Source organism: Eretmochelys imbricata, chromosome 8, assembly GCF_965152235.1.
Source record: "Eretmochelys imbricata isolate rEreImb1 chromosome 8, rEreImb1.hap1, whole genome shotgun sequence".
Lineage (NCBI taxonomy): Eukaryota > Metazoa > Chordata > Testudines > Cheloniidae > Eretmochelys > Eretmochelys imbricata.
Window position 1 is genome coordinate 1,450,936 of NC_135579.1, and position 16,005 is coordinate 1,466,940.

The window sequence follows — 16,005 nt, forward strand, 5'->3', positions numbered from 1 at the left end:
GCCCCGGGGGAAAGCCCTGCCAGCAGCCAAGGGTGGACACAGGCAGCTGCCAGACTCTGCACGTTGGTTCCATGTGCAGGAGCCACCCGGAGCCCTTACCAGATCCCTGCAGCCCCCCAGCCAACACACCCACTCAGCAGTCATGGGGCCAGGCAGTTCTGGCACCCAGGGGTTACCAAAATCAGATGGACCCTTTTCCCACCCAAGGGGCACCTGCTCTCAGGGGGACAAGACTAGAGAAGGCGCGGTCCAGGGGAAAAGATGGAAATGTCCCAGAAAAACACAGGGGTTTTTCTAAGGCCCAGTCTGGAAAAATTGGAAATTTGGGGAAAAAGTGAAAAGAAACTTGTGTGAAAAGTTCTCTCTCCAGAAGAGCAGTGAAAGAGGGAGGAAAGACAGCAAACCCTGAGCTATGCCAGCACTTCCAAGAGTACTTTAACTGCTGAAGTTACACTGGGCCATTCGGTGGCTAGGTCTGTCTAGAATCACAACACTCAGGGCACATACGGCGGACAACGCACTGTTACGGAGTCCAGGGTTGGCACTATAAAGCGTGGCTCTAAACTCAGAGTTACTGCTGGTCCTTAACCTTGTGCTCTGGTAGCTCTGCATGTTAGGGGGATACTCATTCTCTAGAGCCAGGACCTCCTCCTATGGCTGCAGGATGACAGCGGGTCCGGTCTATCTACATACTGGTGCTGAGCCCACGGGCTGGAACCTTCCTCTTTGTTTACACCAGTATTGAGGTTTTCTATTTTCAACATCTGGTTTTTTTCATATTTGCCATCGGGCAAAACAAACCCGCCTAAGTGCTCCCAGTAAATGGTTTATGGAGAGACAATGCACGGTGGCACTCGCAGAACTAGGTGACCCCAACGCAGCCTCGGCAGCGGCTCCCTCTGCAACGCAGGAGGGCTGAGGTTGGAGCCAAAGGGACAAACATGCCCTGACCCCCACCACCAGCACTTCTCCTTCTCTCCCCCCGCCCCCCCGAGAGTCTCTTTCTGGGAGCTTTTCGGCAGCTGTGCCCTTAGCCTGGGGAGGCAGAGCCGAGGCCAGGGGACAGCTCACGTCAGTATGCGAACCCAGCTTCATTGTACACCCTGAACACCTTCTCGATGGCGCACAGGTAGGCAGCGGTTCTCTGGTCCAAGCCCAGGTTGTACCTCGTGGCCATGTTCATGATTTGCTAGAAAACAAACAATACGCAGAGGCACAAGGGCTGAGCTGGACACCAGGTGGCTGAGAACCGGGAGGGCGGGGGGGCGGTGAAATCCAGCAGCTGCCAGCAAGCCTGGGCCCAGGACCATCCCTTCTGCAGCTCCAGCAGTGAGCCGGGGCAGGTCAGACCCAGGGTTTCAGTGGCAGTGGAGAGGCCGTGCCTGGGAAAATGGGGTTTTCCGGGCTGGCCAAGCAGGGCTCTCCCAGTCGCAGGAGAAGCCTGCACTCAGCAGTTCGGACGGAACGATCCTAGCGCTGCTAATGCACCTGGTAACTGGGACCCAGGGCCTGTGTATGGGCCACGTCCTTGGCAGGTTATACAAGGCACCCCCCACGGCAGCGCATTGCCAGCGGGAACCTCCCCTCGGCCTTCAGTCTGGGCAGCACCCAGCTCTACCCACAGACGTTCTGTCGGTTTCCAGCCCTCGACAACGGCAGTGGCAGGCCGTCAGGCACTTCAGGGTGAGGCTGCATCTTGCTCAGCCAGCTGCTCCCCATCCAGGCACAGCAGCGAGAACACGCGTGGGTGAGGCCTGGGAGGGGCTGGACACCAGCAGGGCCTCACTCAGCACCCAGGGGCTTGCCGGAGCCCCAGGCCGCTCCCAGGCCCCAGGGCTGTGGTTAGAGCAGCCCTGAGATCGCAACTGGTCAGAGGCACTTGCGCTGCCAGCTGGGAGCTCCCAGGCCTCACACCCTGCACCGATAACAGTGCAGAGGCATGGCCAAGGGAAGCTCTTTACTCGGCTACAACCCGGGGGGCCCCACAAGAAAGGGAACGGAATAAACTGCTGCCCTGGCACTGATCCCCGGGGCCCCGGCTCGGAGCAGCTCCTGGGAGCGCCGAGGTGTGCAGGCCCCGTATGAATACTAGACGGAACCCGCACAACAAGAGGGCTAGGACTCAGACCCCAGGGCAGTCAGGAAGAGGGACCCGTTCCCCCCAGGTGTCACCACAGCTGATGCTCAGAGGCACATACCTGGGCCGAGCGGTCCATAGTGTAGGCCAGACCCGAGTGCACGATATCCTTCTCGGAGGCCCCCTGCAAGGGGAAAACAAATGAATCCCCGGACAGGGATGAGCTGAGCATCACCCCCCTTGCATAGCCGGACACAGCCTTCTCAGCTCTCCTCCTCGGGGCGAGAGGCAGCCCGCTCCACGGAAGGGCTACCAGCGCAGGCTGGGTGGCCATGAGGTGAACCCTGTGGGCCGGGTCGTCCCGGGCAGGCTGCTGCGGCGCTTCTCCGGGGACACTCCCTGGCTCAGTGGGTTGCGCCCAATTTACACCAGCATGAACCTGGTTGGCCCAGGTCTCAGATCACTGTAACTTGTGCTCCGTCCCTCGCTAACCCCAGCCTGAACCTGAACCAAGCCCAGACCCTGGGAGTTCTGCAGGGCTCTCGTTGCTCTAACACCAACTCGTCCCCATCCACTTGAGCACCAGCCCCCCCCTTTCCAAGGACTGGTCCCTACAGCCTCGGCGTCAGCCTCGTACTAGTACAGAGCCCAGCTCCAAGCCCGCACCACTGGGTTTCCAACACACCCCTGGCTACAGGAGTTCCAGGTAGCCAAAGCGGGGGCTGCCTACAGCCCAGGGGGCCAGCATCTCCCTTGCGACAGCCCCATCTTTGCCATGAAGCTCAGCCGGCTCGGGCCTGCAGGCTGCACTTCCCGGCCTGAGCCCCGCCTTTTATCCCTCACCCTTCTGGCCATTTGTCCTTAAAGGGTTCAGGGAGTCAGGACAGTCTAGTCCCAGGGCCGATTCATCCTTTCCTTGGGGCCCTTCCACACCAGTGACACTGGGGCAAAGGGGCTGCAGAGCTGGCATAAGGTCCTCCCGGGAACCCCAAGCCTGCTCTGTGCCTCCCGCACAGCAGCCCCGGGCGCTGCAGTGTTCTGTGGGGAGTTGGGGTCAGGGCTGCAGCCAGGGAATTCTGCACCCTTGCGAAGACCCACAGGCCCTTGCAGCAGGGGCACCCTCAGAGCTGTCCTGGCCTGTCCCATGTCAGCGCCCACTGCACCCCAATAAGGGAGGTCTCTGTCCCTGCACCAGCCTGGATCTGGCCCACAGCTCTGGAGTGAGGCTGCCCTTTTGCCAGCACCAGAGCAGCATGCAGAGCAGGCAAAGCCTGGACTTACTGCCACCCTGGCCTGGAACTCCGGGGAGGGGACGATGGGGATCTCGCCGCTGCCCTTCCCAAGCGTCCGCTCCAGGCTCTGCTGGACAGACATCAGCAGGTGGTAGTTGGAGTCCCGCTCGTACTTGAAGGTCAGGCGGCCATAGCTCACGTGGTTCAGGTTCTTCAGCCACTCGAAGAAGGAAACCGTCACGCCGCCCGCATTCACATACAGGTCCTGCGAGGGGAGAGGCCGTGATGGAATAGACCCTCCTGTGGCTGCGGGGAGGCCCCTCAACACACAGAGCAGAGTCCCGATACATCCGCTCCAGAGCCATCCTAGGGCAGCGGCTGCAGGCAGGTCCCTCCCTCCTCCTGCCACCCGTCTCATGGGAGAGGAACTGGAGTCGCATGGGGAACCGCGTGCGGGCAGCACCTCGCTTTAGGTCCCCTTCCGACTGCTGACCCGGCTCCTGCCAGAATCGCTGCACCTGCACCAGGGGCTGCTTCCAGCAGCAGGTAGGAGGGGGCGGTGATGCTGCAAGGCAGGCCCAGGGAGGAGGAGAGATCCAGAGCATCTGGTTTGTTCACACGGAGCTGGGCAGAGCCGTGCAGCCTGGGCACATTCCTGGCCCGCTTTTGTTCTGCTCCCTACGCGCCCCCACACGGACTCAGCCCCTGGGGACTCCCAGACCACTGCCACCGAAGGGTCGCCACCACGCTGGCTGCACGGGTGTTCTGAAGCTGATGAAGTGCAGACTCCTGTCAGCTTGTCCCCAGGCAGCCAGCCCCCAGAGCAGAAAGAAGCCCTGGACGAGGGCCCCCCTGTTCTCATAGAGCCACAACCATGGGAGAGACCCTGCAGTCCCCCCATGTGTGCCGAGTGCAGGGAACAAAGCTGGATTTCATGGCCCAAACTTGAGGGAGCAGGTCACACTGCCCTGGGCAAACCTGGGGCAAACTCAGTGAGCCCTGAAATGGACTTGAGATCAGGCTGGGAAACAGGGCACAAGGCAAAGCAGAAAACCTGGCCCCTCCCTGGCATGCAGCTGGGTACAAGGGAGAGCTACTGCCACTCGCAACCAGGTGCTCGTGTGGGCAGCACCATCATCGATACTGAGGAACCTCGCAGCAACCAGCGGAGCTGCTGCGGATTTACACCAGTGGAAGTCAGAACCAAGTTTGACCCTGTGGGCTCAGCCCTGCCTCCATTACCGGGCAGTTCCCCTGGCCCCCGTGGCACAGAGAGCGGAGCTGGGCGCTGCGAGGGAATCCGGGGAGTAGCACGACGGGGCGGCGTAACTGAGCAAGGCTCTCGCTCCTAGGCCAGAGCGAGCCCTGACAGAAGCCCGAAACAACGTCACGGCACAGGCCACTCTTCCGCATGTGCAGCGCCTGCCGAATCAGCATATGCTGCCCACCCTCCCGCCAAGTCCCGCTTGTGCGCCATGGCTGGATTTGGCCCTACAGCATCATGTCCATCTGACAGCTCTCAGCAACTGCCCTGGCCCTGGCCAAGCCAAACTGGGAAAGAACCTTCACGGGAGGGGAAGTCTGCTCAACCATGCCTTGCTAGAGCATCAGGGCTGAGCAGGAACCACCATGGGGCCAGGGAGAGCAAAGGAAAGTTCTCCCGCCTGTTTACCCCGCGCCCTGGGCTGACTCGCAGGACCACAGTCCCCGGCCGTACCGGGATGACGAGGATATTTCTCTGCAAGAAGATCTCATGGGCCGCTGGTGTCGTGGGGCCGTTGGCAGCTTCGGCAATAATCTGTGAAGCACAAACGAAGGCACGAGGCAGCCAGTGCCCAGAGGAGGTGGACACAGGGCTGCGGTCACGATGGGAGACTCGCCGCAGCCTTGTTCCCTACTCTCAACAAGGGTTATTTCCAGCAGCCCTTTCCCAGGGTGCTGAGTACCAGTGGGCAGCTGCTCAGCCTGCGCCAGCTGAAGGCCAGATTGGTAACTCACCAGAACCCAGGGCTGCCCAGAGTTTGTGTAAAGTACAGACGACGGCAGAGTTCGGGCCTGGAGCGACTGCAAGTTCCAGCATGTCCTGCTCCACCGTGAGCCATGTGGCGGAGATCATGCCTGCTGGGACCTGTCGTCTCCATGGGCTGCACCTGGCCAGCAGGCCCATGCTCTGGCTACCCCGAGGTACTGCATTTGTTTGTTGCCTAGTGGAGAGTGACAAGATCCCCATGTGCAGGGGATACCGATCTCCTTCCTCCTCTGAAATGTCTCTCCCCACCGGTGGTTTCCTGACCCTTTTCTTGCCCTCTGGCATGGCCCAAATGGCTGCACTGGGGCTGAGGGTTAGCTTGCTGAGAGGCGCACAAGAGGCTGCTGTAGCAATTCCCCGCTCCCTCCCCGCACAGTGAGACGTGAGGTGTTGACTCACCCACCACACACGCTTGATACCACTCAGGTTTCCATAAGGAACGTTGACCGTGGCAACTGGTGCCCGGACACCGTAAGAGCGACTCATCACCTCTGCCTCATGCTCCAGCACCATGGGGATGCTTAACTGTCTTCAAATGAACCCGTCTATCTATATTCCCTCTGAACAATTGCAGAGAGGAAGGGCCGGCTCAGAGCACAAGGTGCTGCACGCTGTATGTTGACAGTCAGTCTACACTGGGTCATTTATATACAGAGAGCCAAATTCTGCTCCCCGGTACCTGGGACAGCTCCCGTTGCTTCAGGCGCTCTTGGATGGGGAAGGGGAGCATTCTTTGTACTGCGTACCTTGGCTTGGACCCGATGCGCGTTATCTTTCGTGAGCTGCTTCTCGATAGCAGCTGGGATGAGGATGTCACAAGGTACTTCGAGGACGCTGCCATCATAAGGCTCTGCTTTGGGAAAGCCAACTATGGTGCCATGTTCCTGGAATGACAAGGCCAATTCAGCAGTGCCCAGCCAGCTGCTTTGCAGAGCCCCTTCTGTAAGTGGCCCACAGCTGCACCACAGCACCCGTCCATGGCTGGCTTCTGCTGGCGTTTGTAGACACCTGAGCCATAATCTACAGGAGAAGAGAAGAGAGGAGCTGTCCACTCCCCACATTTCTTCTGCATCTGGAGCTGGGCTGGACACTCACACACCACCCCCCATTAAGACCACATTTTTGTGGGTCTGGATTGAACCTACCTTCTTATAGTCTTCTAGTTCCTTGGGATGGATCCCACTGGAATTGTAAATAGCGCCATCCACCTCCCCGACACACACACAGCATGCTCCGTAGCGGTGCAGGTACCTCATGGTGTGCAGGCCCGTGTTGCCAAAGCCCTACAAGAAGAGAGGTCAGAGAGCCGCTAAGTGGGGGAATCCAAACACACATGAAAAAACGAACCAGGAGTTCCACACTGGGGCCCTTTAAGGTGTTTGGGGCTGGGCACTACTGGCTTTGAAAATGCCTAACAGCCATCTCATAGTATCCAGGGGCAAGGCACTCAGGAACGTGTGGGCTAAGAGCCAGTAATGAGATTCAGTCTTTGGAGGGCTGCTGGCTACTCAGCAAGTTCTGGCACTGTAAGTGGCCCGCTGTGGACGAAAGGACCGGTCACGCAGCAGCCTCGACATTCACAATCACTTCCACAGTGTGCAGTCATGACAGGTTAACTGCTTCTGAGCAGGAAGCTATAGTGTTCTGTTTTACGAGAAAATGGACCCAGAAAAAAAACCAAGACCAGTTCCTGCAATGGGCTTTCCCCCTGGATGGTCAAGGCAGGCTAGACATTAGCTGAATGTTAGACAGACCTTTTATCCTCCTATGCTGGTTCAATTAACTTCCAAGAAACCAGAAGGAGGAAGAATTATTGCAGGTAAGGGAGAACTCATAATAGTGGGGCTCTTGGCTATTAGCAAGGATGCACAAAGATGCTGTCTCCAGCTCTGTTTGCCAGAAGCTGGGAATGGGCGACAGGAGATGGATCACTTGATGATTCCCTGTTCTGTTCATTCCCTCTAGGGCACCTGAAATAGTCACTGACAGCAGACAGGATACTGGGCTAGATGGACCTTTGGTCTGACCCAGTGTGGCTGTTCTTATGTTCTTCCCCTTAAGGCAGGTGTCTTTGCCCCACCTGGATCCTAGCTCAGCTGCTGGCCAGGGTCAGGTTCTTAAAGCAAAGCTGAAAACCAATTTCTTATTTAGCAAAAACAACTTCCACAGAAAAACTATAAAGATGAAGCAGCCAAGGGCCTCTCCTCTCTGCTTCATTAGCCCAGTAAGTTAATTAGAAAGTGTTCACAATCCCTTTGGAGATTGCTCAGAATAGTTAATTCAATAGAGGTGACTCCTGGAGCCATCACTTCCTTGTACCATCTCAGCTTGGCTGGCAGAGTTCTGTGGCCTGAGGCACGGACTCTCACAGGTCACGGCATATTTCTCTTGGAATGAAGAAGCAGCTGGGAGGCAACGAGCTTCACGTCCCACAGAAAGGGAGCTCCATTCGTAATGGGTAATCAGAAAAGAAAAACCAATGCCCAGCAGCAGCCCTTTCCCAGTCAAGCATCACTCCCATACAGGTGGTCACCCTGCACGAAGCCCTTCATTTCAGATGCTGAAGAAACAGGTGTGTGCTTGTCACACAGCTAGACAGACCCGAGCCCTGAATTAAACGGACACAGTGCACCTCTCACAATGGTCAGCTGAATGTGAAAGAGACCAGGCTTAGAACGCCTGGACAACATGTGCCGACCAGGCTAATGATCAACCATGTCTTTTCAGATTCATCACCCACCAGATTCATCAGATTCATCACCCACCCATCTCAGCCCAGAAACAGCAGGGCGCTAAGTACAATGCAGGTGAGCCACACCTTCCTCAGTTGTTGATTAAAACATGACAAATGTATTCCAACCAGTCTTCAGCAGCTCCACCAGAACAATCCCTGCTAGGCAGTGTAGATGCTAGATCTGGCAGGACATACCATGCCAGTTTCACTGCTGCACACAGGCTACAGTGCGTTTGCATTTGTGGGTATTAGTACAATAGCAACTTGCCTAAAATGGACCATGTAAAGCAGGGGGAGTGCCGGTAAGTGAAGGGACTGTTTTACAAACACGCAGAAGACCTCTCCAATTCAATATTGGATATGGGAACAGGAGTTTTAGCACGTTATGTTTTCAGGACCCCAGCCTTCCTGCACAGTCTGAGAGCAATGGGCATCAGTGACCGGAGGGTCAATCCCCAGCGTTGCTACGCAGCTTGTGTGGGATATTGCTGGCAGGCTCTCCTAGGTACCACAATGTGGGGAGCAGAGAAAGGCCGGGAAGTCTGATAACATTGTTTCCACTGGTCCATACATTTGGGTGTACAGAGCACGGCAGGCTCCGACAGACATACGGACTATGCTCACCCTAGAAACGCTCCAGGGGCACCTGCATTCTCAAAGGAAACCTGCACAACGCTTTCCAAAGACGAGCCTCGGAACTTCAGTTCGTAGCTCTGCTAGACACAAACTCATGGACCGAACACACATAGGATTTATGGCTTATTACAACCATCTGTAACCCACTCACCCCCCACCCCTTCTTTCTCCGCTATGCCTGGAGAGATGTTAACTGGCCACTTCAACTTAAACGGTCCCTTGAAATGTGTGTTACCTACCTATGCAAAGCAAATTTGTTCCACCTTGTCTTTAGCTGTGATGCTCAGAGCACCTTTCCCAGACCCGCAGAAGGGCTCTGTGTAGCTTGAAAGCTTGTCTCTTTCCCCAACAGAACTTGGTCCAATAAAAGACATCACCTTCCCCACCTTGTCTCTTATACCTGAATATGGCCAGACACAAGGAGAGCCTTTTAACAACTTGGTGCCTGTGTAAATAGGTTCAGAAGGAACACAACCATGGGACACAAATATCACAGGACCAGAGTGAACTTCCTACACCAGAGTCCAGAGATGCTATTTTCCTGAGCTTTGGCTAGGGAGACTCGGCTCCCAGGCCACAGGCTTCTTCATCATCCTGGAAAGGTTTTTGTCAGAGAACTGGGTGAGGAGGGACTGTGAGCGTGAGTAATGCTGCCAGAGGCAGTCAGCACATTAGCACTAGACGCTCCAGGCCACTTTGATGAACCCAAAGCTCAGGAGCTGTAAGTGCTCCATTGCCATCTGGCAGGATAAATGCTATGACATCCAGCAAGACAGAAAGCCGGGCTGATTCTGCAGGCAACGTTTGGAAAAAATGAACCACCGAGCTGGATCAGCAGAGTCGGAGTGTAGCAGCATTTGCCAAAGAGTGAGTCGGCAGCACCATGAGAAGAGGGCAGAGTTATCTGAGACACACAAGAGGGAAGCATTTCACCATGGTTACGAGGCAGGCCCTCCACTGGGATCTGCGGGGCAGAGACAGGAGGGAAGGTGGAGACAGATGCAGAGCAGCCAGAGAAGGCAAGCTTCCAGGTTGACTGCACACAGACACATCTGGCTAAATCAGGCTTCCCTCACTTCTCACCCAGCACAAAGACACTTAAGGACACCAGTCCTACAGCGGCCCATGTTAGGCAGTGGGGCTTTGGAGACAGACCCACCAGGGTGGAGGCACAGAGTTACATAACATGTTTGTGCATAACACCTTTGATTTTCCAAGGTGCTCAGCACCCAAAGTGCCCACTGACTTCAACTGCACTTGTGGGTACTTTCCCCTCTGAGAAGCAGACCCTGGCTTACATGCAAAGCCCTGTGAACTCCTGGGTTCCATGGAATTCTCCCCAGGCCACAGAATCATGCTCCAGAATCTCAGCTTCTTTAAAAAAAAAGAAAAGATGTTTCTAGCTCTTGTGGTTGCAGAGATAGCCTTGAAAACATGAGCCGAGTGCAAACCATGCAGTCCGAGTTCCTACAGTCTGCAACCACTGCCTGCCTGAGTCTGCAGAGAGCCTGAAACAACAGCTCTAAGAAGTGCTAACCACCCCATTAATTTGGAACTGGGACCTGTGGACTCCATAGTTCCATAATATGGAAGATTCCCAAGATGCAAAATTCACCATTTTGCTCTGGCTGGGCACCTGGTATTTTGTTCACCATCTCCCTGCCCTGCTGGGACCTGCTGTAGCTGTATCTTTCACTGCAGATTTCCTCAAGAGGGGACGCAGGATTACATCATGTGCTCTCTGCACTATTCCACAAATCCAAGCACGGGGGTCAGGAGGCTAGAGCTAGCATCCAGCCTGCTGCCAGGGAGCTGACCCGCTGAAGCTAGCTACAAGTCCCACTGCTTCCCTAGTTCCTACAGGCAGAAGGAGATTCTCTGCTGCATTTTACATCCATGAGCCATCACTGCATGTTTAAGAGAGCTGGGGCCCGTGGGCATGAGAGGTGCTGCATGGCGGTAGAACATATTAAAATAAAAGAGAAAGCCATTTGAGATTTACTGAAGAGCATTACAGAAAATGCCAGGGATTAATTATGTATTAATTATTACTAATAAGTTAACACTGGTGTACTGGTTTTCACAAAATGCAGGGGTTCCTGCAGCAGACTCGGGTTCCGAACATGGGGTCTTGCTTATTTCTGCATGTACCTGAGGTGTGACCCTGGGAGCGGCAGAGCTGCAAGCGCCAAACTCTGAACATCTGGCCTTCGCGTGTAATCAACACGCAACCAGCTACTGCGACACATTTTGTTTCCAAGGTATTAGATGCGTAGCAAGCTGCACTGGGATGTTCCACGGCACGGGTGGAGGGAGAGGCTAACACAGGACGCTGCACCAACCCACAGCACAATTCACAGAGCCGCAGGGTGTCAGCTGTTGAGGCCAACTGTCTTCCCATCTGGAGACGGTTTGTGTTCTCAACGGCAGACAAGAGGGTTGGGAGATAAATGTCAGGCAGCACTGCTGTAGCTGAGCCTGAAAGCCAAAGGCTCATTCATCGACATCCATCTGTCTGCGTGGAAGGAGGATGCACAGCAGCTGATTTCCACTGGGAATGGAGTGATGGCGACGATGAAGACCACAAGAAAACAAGCCTCGTTTACAATGTTATGGCTCTGCCCAGTGCTTACCTGCAACACAAAGGTCTTGCCAGGGAAACCGGGGCTTAGGCCAATGAGGTTCATATAGAGAGTGCTGTTGATGTAGTTCTCAACCCCACGCAACAGACCACGGCCTGTGGCAGGGACTCTCCCATGGATTCCTCCCTGACTAATAGGCTTCCCTGTCACACAGGCATGGGCATTGATATCCTACAATTCCAAACAGAAGAACAAAGGTCAAGACCTCGTCTCACTCGACTGGTCCAGAGAAAACAAGGCCCATTAGAGTTCAGACTTTCCTTGACCCACGGGTGCCCAGCCCAGTCAAAGATAAAGCAACTTTACTGTCAACCCTATTTTAGCACTAAACCCAGCTAGTCTGCACCATCCCAATACACCGAGCCCAACCTCAGCGGGAGGTCGCCCGACAAGCCATGGGAATGTAACACCTCCCTGACAGCAGCTGTATCTCAGCTGGCTATATGACAAGCCAACATTACCTTGTACCCGAGAGTGTGGGAGTAGGTGTCAGCAATCCAGGACATCTCCCTTTCCCCTGTATTTATGTCAGGAGCAGCAACATCAGTTCCAGGCCCTGCCAGGAATAACAGATCTGTCAATTCTGGATCCTTCTCAGTTCAGTCTCTTGGTTCAAACAAATCACAGTACCTGCACTTCTGAAGGGCCCTGGGATTATAAGGCCAGCCCAGCACAACCCACTGTTGCCTTTAGATACAGCTAATGATCTTCCGTCTGCAACGTGGCATTTCCTATCCTCTCCGATCACAGCCTTACACAGCTTCACTGCCCCTGGGCTTTGCCATGACTCTTCCCAACCCTCATATACCCATGGTGACTCCAAGAGTCTTTGCTGTGTGACGACTCTCCCTTGATCCATGTCACATGCTGAGGGAGAAGGAACTACAAAGCTTCAGATTCCATATACACACCCCTGGCTGTCTAGGCCAGGGGAATCTCGATGGAATGCAAAGGTCACAATCAGCGGTCTGGTATCGTGTTATTTGTATTACCATAGTGCCTAGGAGCCCAGCCAGGGACCAGGACCCCCAGTGAGAGGTGCTTTACAAACACAGAACAAAAAGACGGGCCTTATCCCAGACGTTTTGCAGTCTAAGTGTAAGCCAGGTGAAAACAAGTGGATCCAGACAGACAAGGGAACAATAAGACAATATCGGTCAACGTGACAAGCAGTGGCCCCAGCACACCTGTTGCCTAGCCACTTGGTTCTCTGCTGGTTCCTTTGCCTACCTGCAAAGCAGTCATTTTTCATACAGCCCTGGAGGAAAATGTGGGAAGGAGCCACCCTCACCTATAAATCCCTTCTTGGCCATTTCAATCGTAAACTGCCTTGTTATTTTCTCCAGCTCACCTTCCTGTGCAAGAACATCAAAATTCAGCCATTACTGAGGGCCCCAAAAGCAAAGCAAACACCTGAGGTATGGCACCCAGCAGGTGCCATATGCCTTGACAGAGGCAATGTGTTCTGATGTCCACAAAGTGTCAAGCATGGCTGAGGCGCTGCAGGAGTTCATGCAACTGGCACCGTACAGAACTGGGGCGCCGTTAAACTGAAGTGAGCAATTACTGCATGCTTGGTCCCCTCTGCTCACAGCTCAAGGAATGCCCAGCCCTCCAGCCCAACTCAAACTCACACAACTTGCCCCAACACACCTGCTGGTACAGCCCCAGCCGCGTGTCTCCTGTCACCTGCCTGGCTGAATATACTGAATCATAAATCAAAGCTCATCAGCTCTTTCTCCCCAAGAGCTGCTTTTCACAGCCACTGGAGAGAGCTGCTCACCACCAGTACCTCTTCCTTGCTTGTCAGAGTGCATCACTAGGACATGGACACTGAGGAATGGCTGCAGGAATCCTGTGCAAATGGAGCATGAACAATAAAAAGGAAACAAGGCCAACTTACTGAATACTTCTTTGGATCAATCTTCACGCCAGCCATGGCACCACCAAAGGGAACATCTGAAAGACATCAGGCAGCCAGATCAGTGACAGGCATACAGATGTCCTGCCCTAACTCACTGTTTTGTTATGAAGAGGGGCTGTGCGAGTGACTACACCAATTCTTAAAGTCTGCTGGGGCATCGATCCAGAAGGGGAGCTAACACAACGCAAAGGAAGTACGGTTGGTAACTAGAGTACAGGACCAGACCCCCCTGCCACACTAACCTGTCACTGCCTCCATAACATCTGTAAGGCCCAGGTCCTAAACAAAGAATGGCTAGTGAACCTGTACCTGTCACAAACATCACCAGCAAGAACTGAATCCATGACAACCAGGAGATACAAGATGTATTTCATGAGTGAAACCGCTGTGACAGGACCTCCAGGATACAACCTGGAACTGTGGAACTGCTGTGCCCCCCCTTCACTCTCCAGCCTGGGCTGTCTCTCACAATGCTATGCCAGTGGCAAGTAGCCAATCCCTCCAGGCACTGTGATCACTCAGCCATCAGCATGTGGAGCCCCACACCCAGGTAAATTGCATGAAGGCTCTCTTAAGCCACTCATGAATTATGCAGAGAGAAGCATGAGCCAATCACACCCGCTCCCAGCCTTGCACCCCAGAATATACCGTCTCACACTGCTCAAGACTCCCTTGGACAGTGCAAGCTCATTCATTAGTTCTCCAGTCCAACAAAGGGTGGTGGACGTGCAACAGCCCCTGATAACCTACCGAGCGTCACAACCCCCTCTCCAGCACTCACAATTTTTCAAGATAGAACAGAACTCCTTGATCCCACCACTCAAGAGCATTGGGAGCATCTCAAATTCAGAGCAATGGGCCTTTAAGGCACTTCAGAGCCCCCACCACCACACAGTTTACATAGCACAATACATCTTGGCTAACACACACCTGTCACAGTTACACGCAGCACTTTGAGAGCATGGCATTCTGAGCACCACCACGCCATTGACAGAGCCCACCGGGCGCCTTCCCAACTCTCATTGACTTACCCACCACAGCACATTTGTAGGTCATTAAGGCTGCCAGGGCTTTTACATCATCAATGCTAATTGACTCACAAAACCGAACCCCTGGGGAAAAGGAGAGAGACAACAAATGAAGGAGACCTGCATATCCAGCAAGCCAGTGGCACAGAGGAGAGTCAAAAAGGGCCCACCGCCATGGCCAGCCTCTCTACAATGGCAGCACCTAGTCACAAGGTCAAATCGCCCATCACTCAGCTCTACCTGTTTCTCTCAGCTGCTCTGAGAAAGGAAGGTTATTTCACAGGCACCAGGCACCATCCCGATACAGCTGCTCAGGTTTCATTTAGCAACCTGGAGGTGGCGGAGCATTTCCCGCCAACACTCTTCTCGTCTGAATGGCTCATGGAGAAGTCATGTGGGCAACCGGCACCCTGCCCTGGCAGTGTTAACGATCAGCGACGCTGCAGCACCTTTAGCATCAATCCCACGGGAGTGTTAATGGAGAGAGAGGTTGGGTAGGGGAGGAAGTGCTGGGCTCAGGCCCGGCCCCCTTTGCCGGGCGGGGAGGTGCCGGCTGGGCTGGGCTCAGGCCCGGCCCCCTTTGCCGGGCGGGGAGGTGCCGGCTGGGCTGGGCTGGGCTCAGGCCCGGCCCCCTTTGCCGGGCGGGGAGGTGCCGGCTGAGCCCGGCCCCCTTTGCCGGGCGGGGAGGTGCCGGCTGGGCTGGGCTCAGGCCCGGCCCCCTTACCCCCTTTGCAGGGCAGGAGGTGCTGGCTGTGCTGGGCCCGCCAGCCCTCGACCACCTCCCAGTGGCCGGTGTCCCGCTTCACAGGGATGGAGACCTCCAGGACGTGGCTGCAGCGCTGGATGGTTTCCAGGATGCCCTGCACCCACTGCCGCTTCTCGGTCTCGGGCCGCGAGCTGCGGAGCTGCCGCACCAGGTCATCCTCGGCCACGCGCATGGCCCGCGTGCAGAACGTCTCCACCATGGGCAGGAGCCCGGGCGCGTCGAGGCCGGCCTGGGCCGCGGCCGCCACGTGCTTCCCCCTGCGCCGCCCGAGAGCGCAGCCGCCTTCCCCGCCACTTCCGCCTTCCGGGGCGTCACTTCCGGTTGGCGGAGCCCCGCCGCCGCTTACTGGCTGCCATAGTAACGCGGCCTTACGGCGGCCCGCCTCCGCTAGGAGCCTGAGGCCGGCCCGCCCGCTCCGCCCAGCCCTCGTCAGCGCCTCCCTGTGCAGCGGCCCGGCCCCCAGCACCCTCTGCATGGCCGCGGCTCGGGCTGGCTGGGGAGCCCGCTCCTGAGACAGGCGCAGGCGGGCGAGACGCGGACACCCTGATTGGCTGAGAGCGGGCCGGGGCAGCCGCGCAGAGGAGACTCTTCTGATTGGCTGACGGGGCTGGGGGGCTGGACGTAAGAAGATGGATGCTCCTGAATGGCTGAGAAGGAAGTGGGCGGGCGTCATTCCACTCTTCGCATTGGCTGAGAGTCCGGCCAATGGGTGACAAGGCGGGAAGAGCAGCTGTGACCCAAGCACGTTGCGCCCGATGGGGCAGAGGGGCGGGGCATGGTGTGAAGGGGAGGGGCCATTAGGGGGCTGTTCCCGCTCCGCCCCCCCCGGGCTGTTGCTCCCAGCAGCCTTTGCTCTGTGCTGCACCAGCCGGGTGGGCTCTGCCCTCCCCCCCGGGGCTCTCCCCAGGGAGGGGCCATGCCCCCGGCTTAGGCAGCT

General features: G+C 55.9%; 1 protein-coding gene across 4 annotated transcripts; it reads right to left on the reverse strand.

The window, feature by feature from the left end:
• Positions 1-303: 303 nt before the first annotated feature.
• LOC144269105 (glutamate dehydrogenase 1, mitochondrial-like) lies at positions 304-15,543 on the reverse strand. 4 transcript variants are annotated; one of them, XM_077824610.1, is made up of 12 exons: positions 15,027-15,543; positions 14,306-14,386; positions 13,254-13,309; positions 12,642-12,705; positions 11,812-11,906; positions 11,342-11,521; positions 6,484-6,621; positions 6,085-6,222; positions 5,027-5,107; positions 3,359-3,574; positions 2,199-2,261; positions 304-1,189 (listed from the first exon to the last, which is right to left on the reverse strand). In XM_077824610.1, exons 1-12 carry the CDS (start codon positions 15,541-15,543, stop codon positions 1,073-1,075), a joined length of 1,746 nt encoding a protein of 581 aa, XP_077680736.1. In that variant the 3' UTR covers positions 304-1,072. The 4 variants fall into 4 exon arrangements, with proteins under 4 accessions (XP_077680736.1, XP_077680739.1, XP_077680737.1 ...); XM_077824613.1 differs by having other exon boundaries at positions 309-1,189; positions 15,217-15,267; XM_077824611.1 differs by having other exon boundaries at positions 309-1,189; positions 14,543-15,168.
• Positions 15,544-16,005: the final 462 nt, after the last annotated feature.

Excerpts from the sequence above, each read along its gene's own strand:
- LOC144269105 (XM_077824610.1), bottom strand. The coding sequence starts at position 15,543 with ATGCAGAGGGTGCTGGGGGCCGGGCCGCTGCACAGGGAGGCGCTGACG. Across the intron at positions 5,108-6,084 it reads CGCATCGGGTCCAAGCCAAG|ATTATTGCCGAAGCTGCCAA; the intron begins GTACGCAGTACA and ends TGTGCTTCACAG. Across the intron at positions 2,262-3,358 it reads AGTTCCAGGCCAGGGTGGCA|GGGGCCTCCGAGAAGGATAT; the intron begins GTAAGTCCAGGC and ends TTCCCCTTGCAG.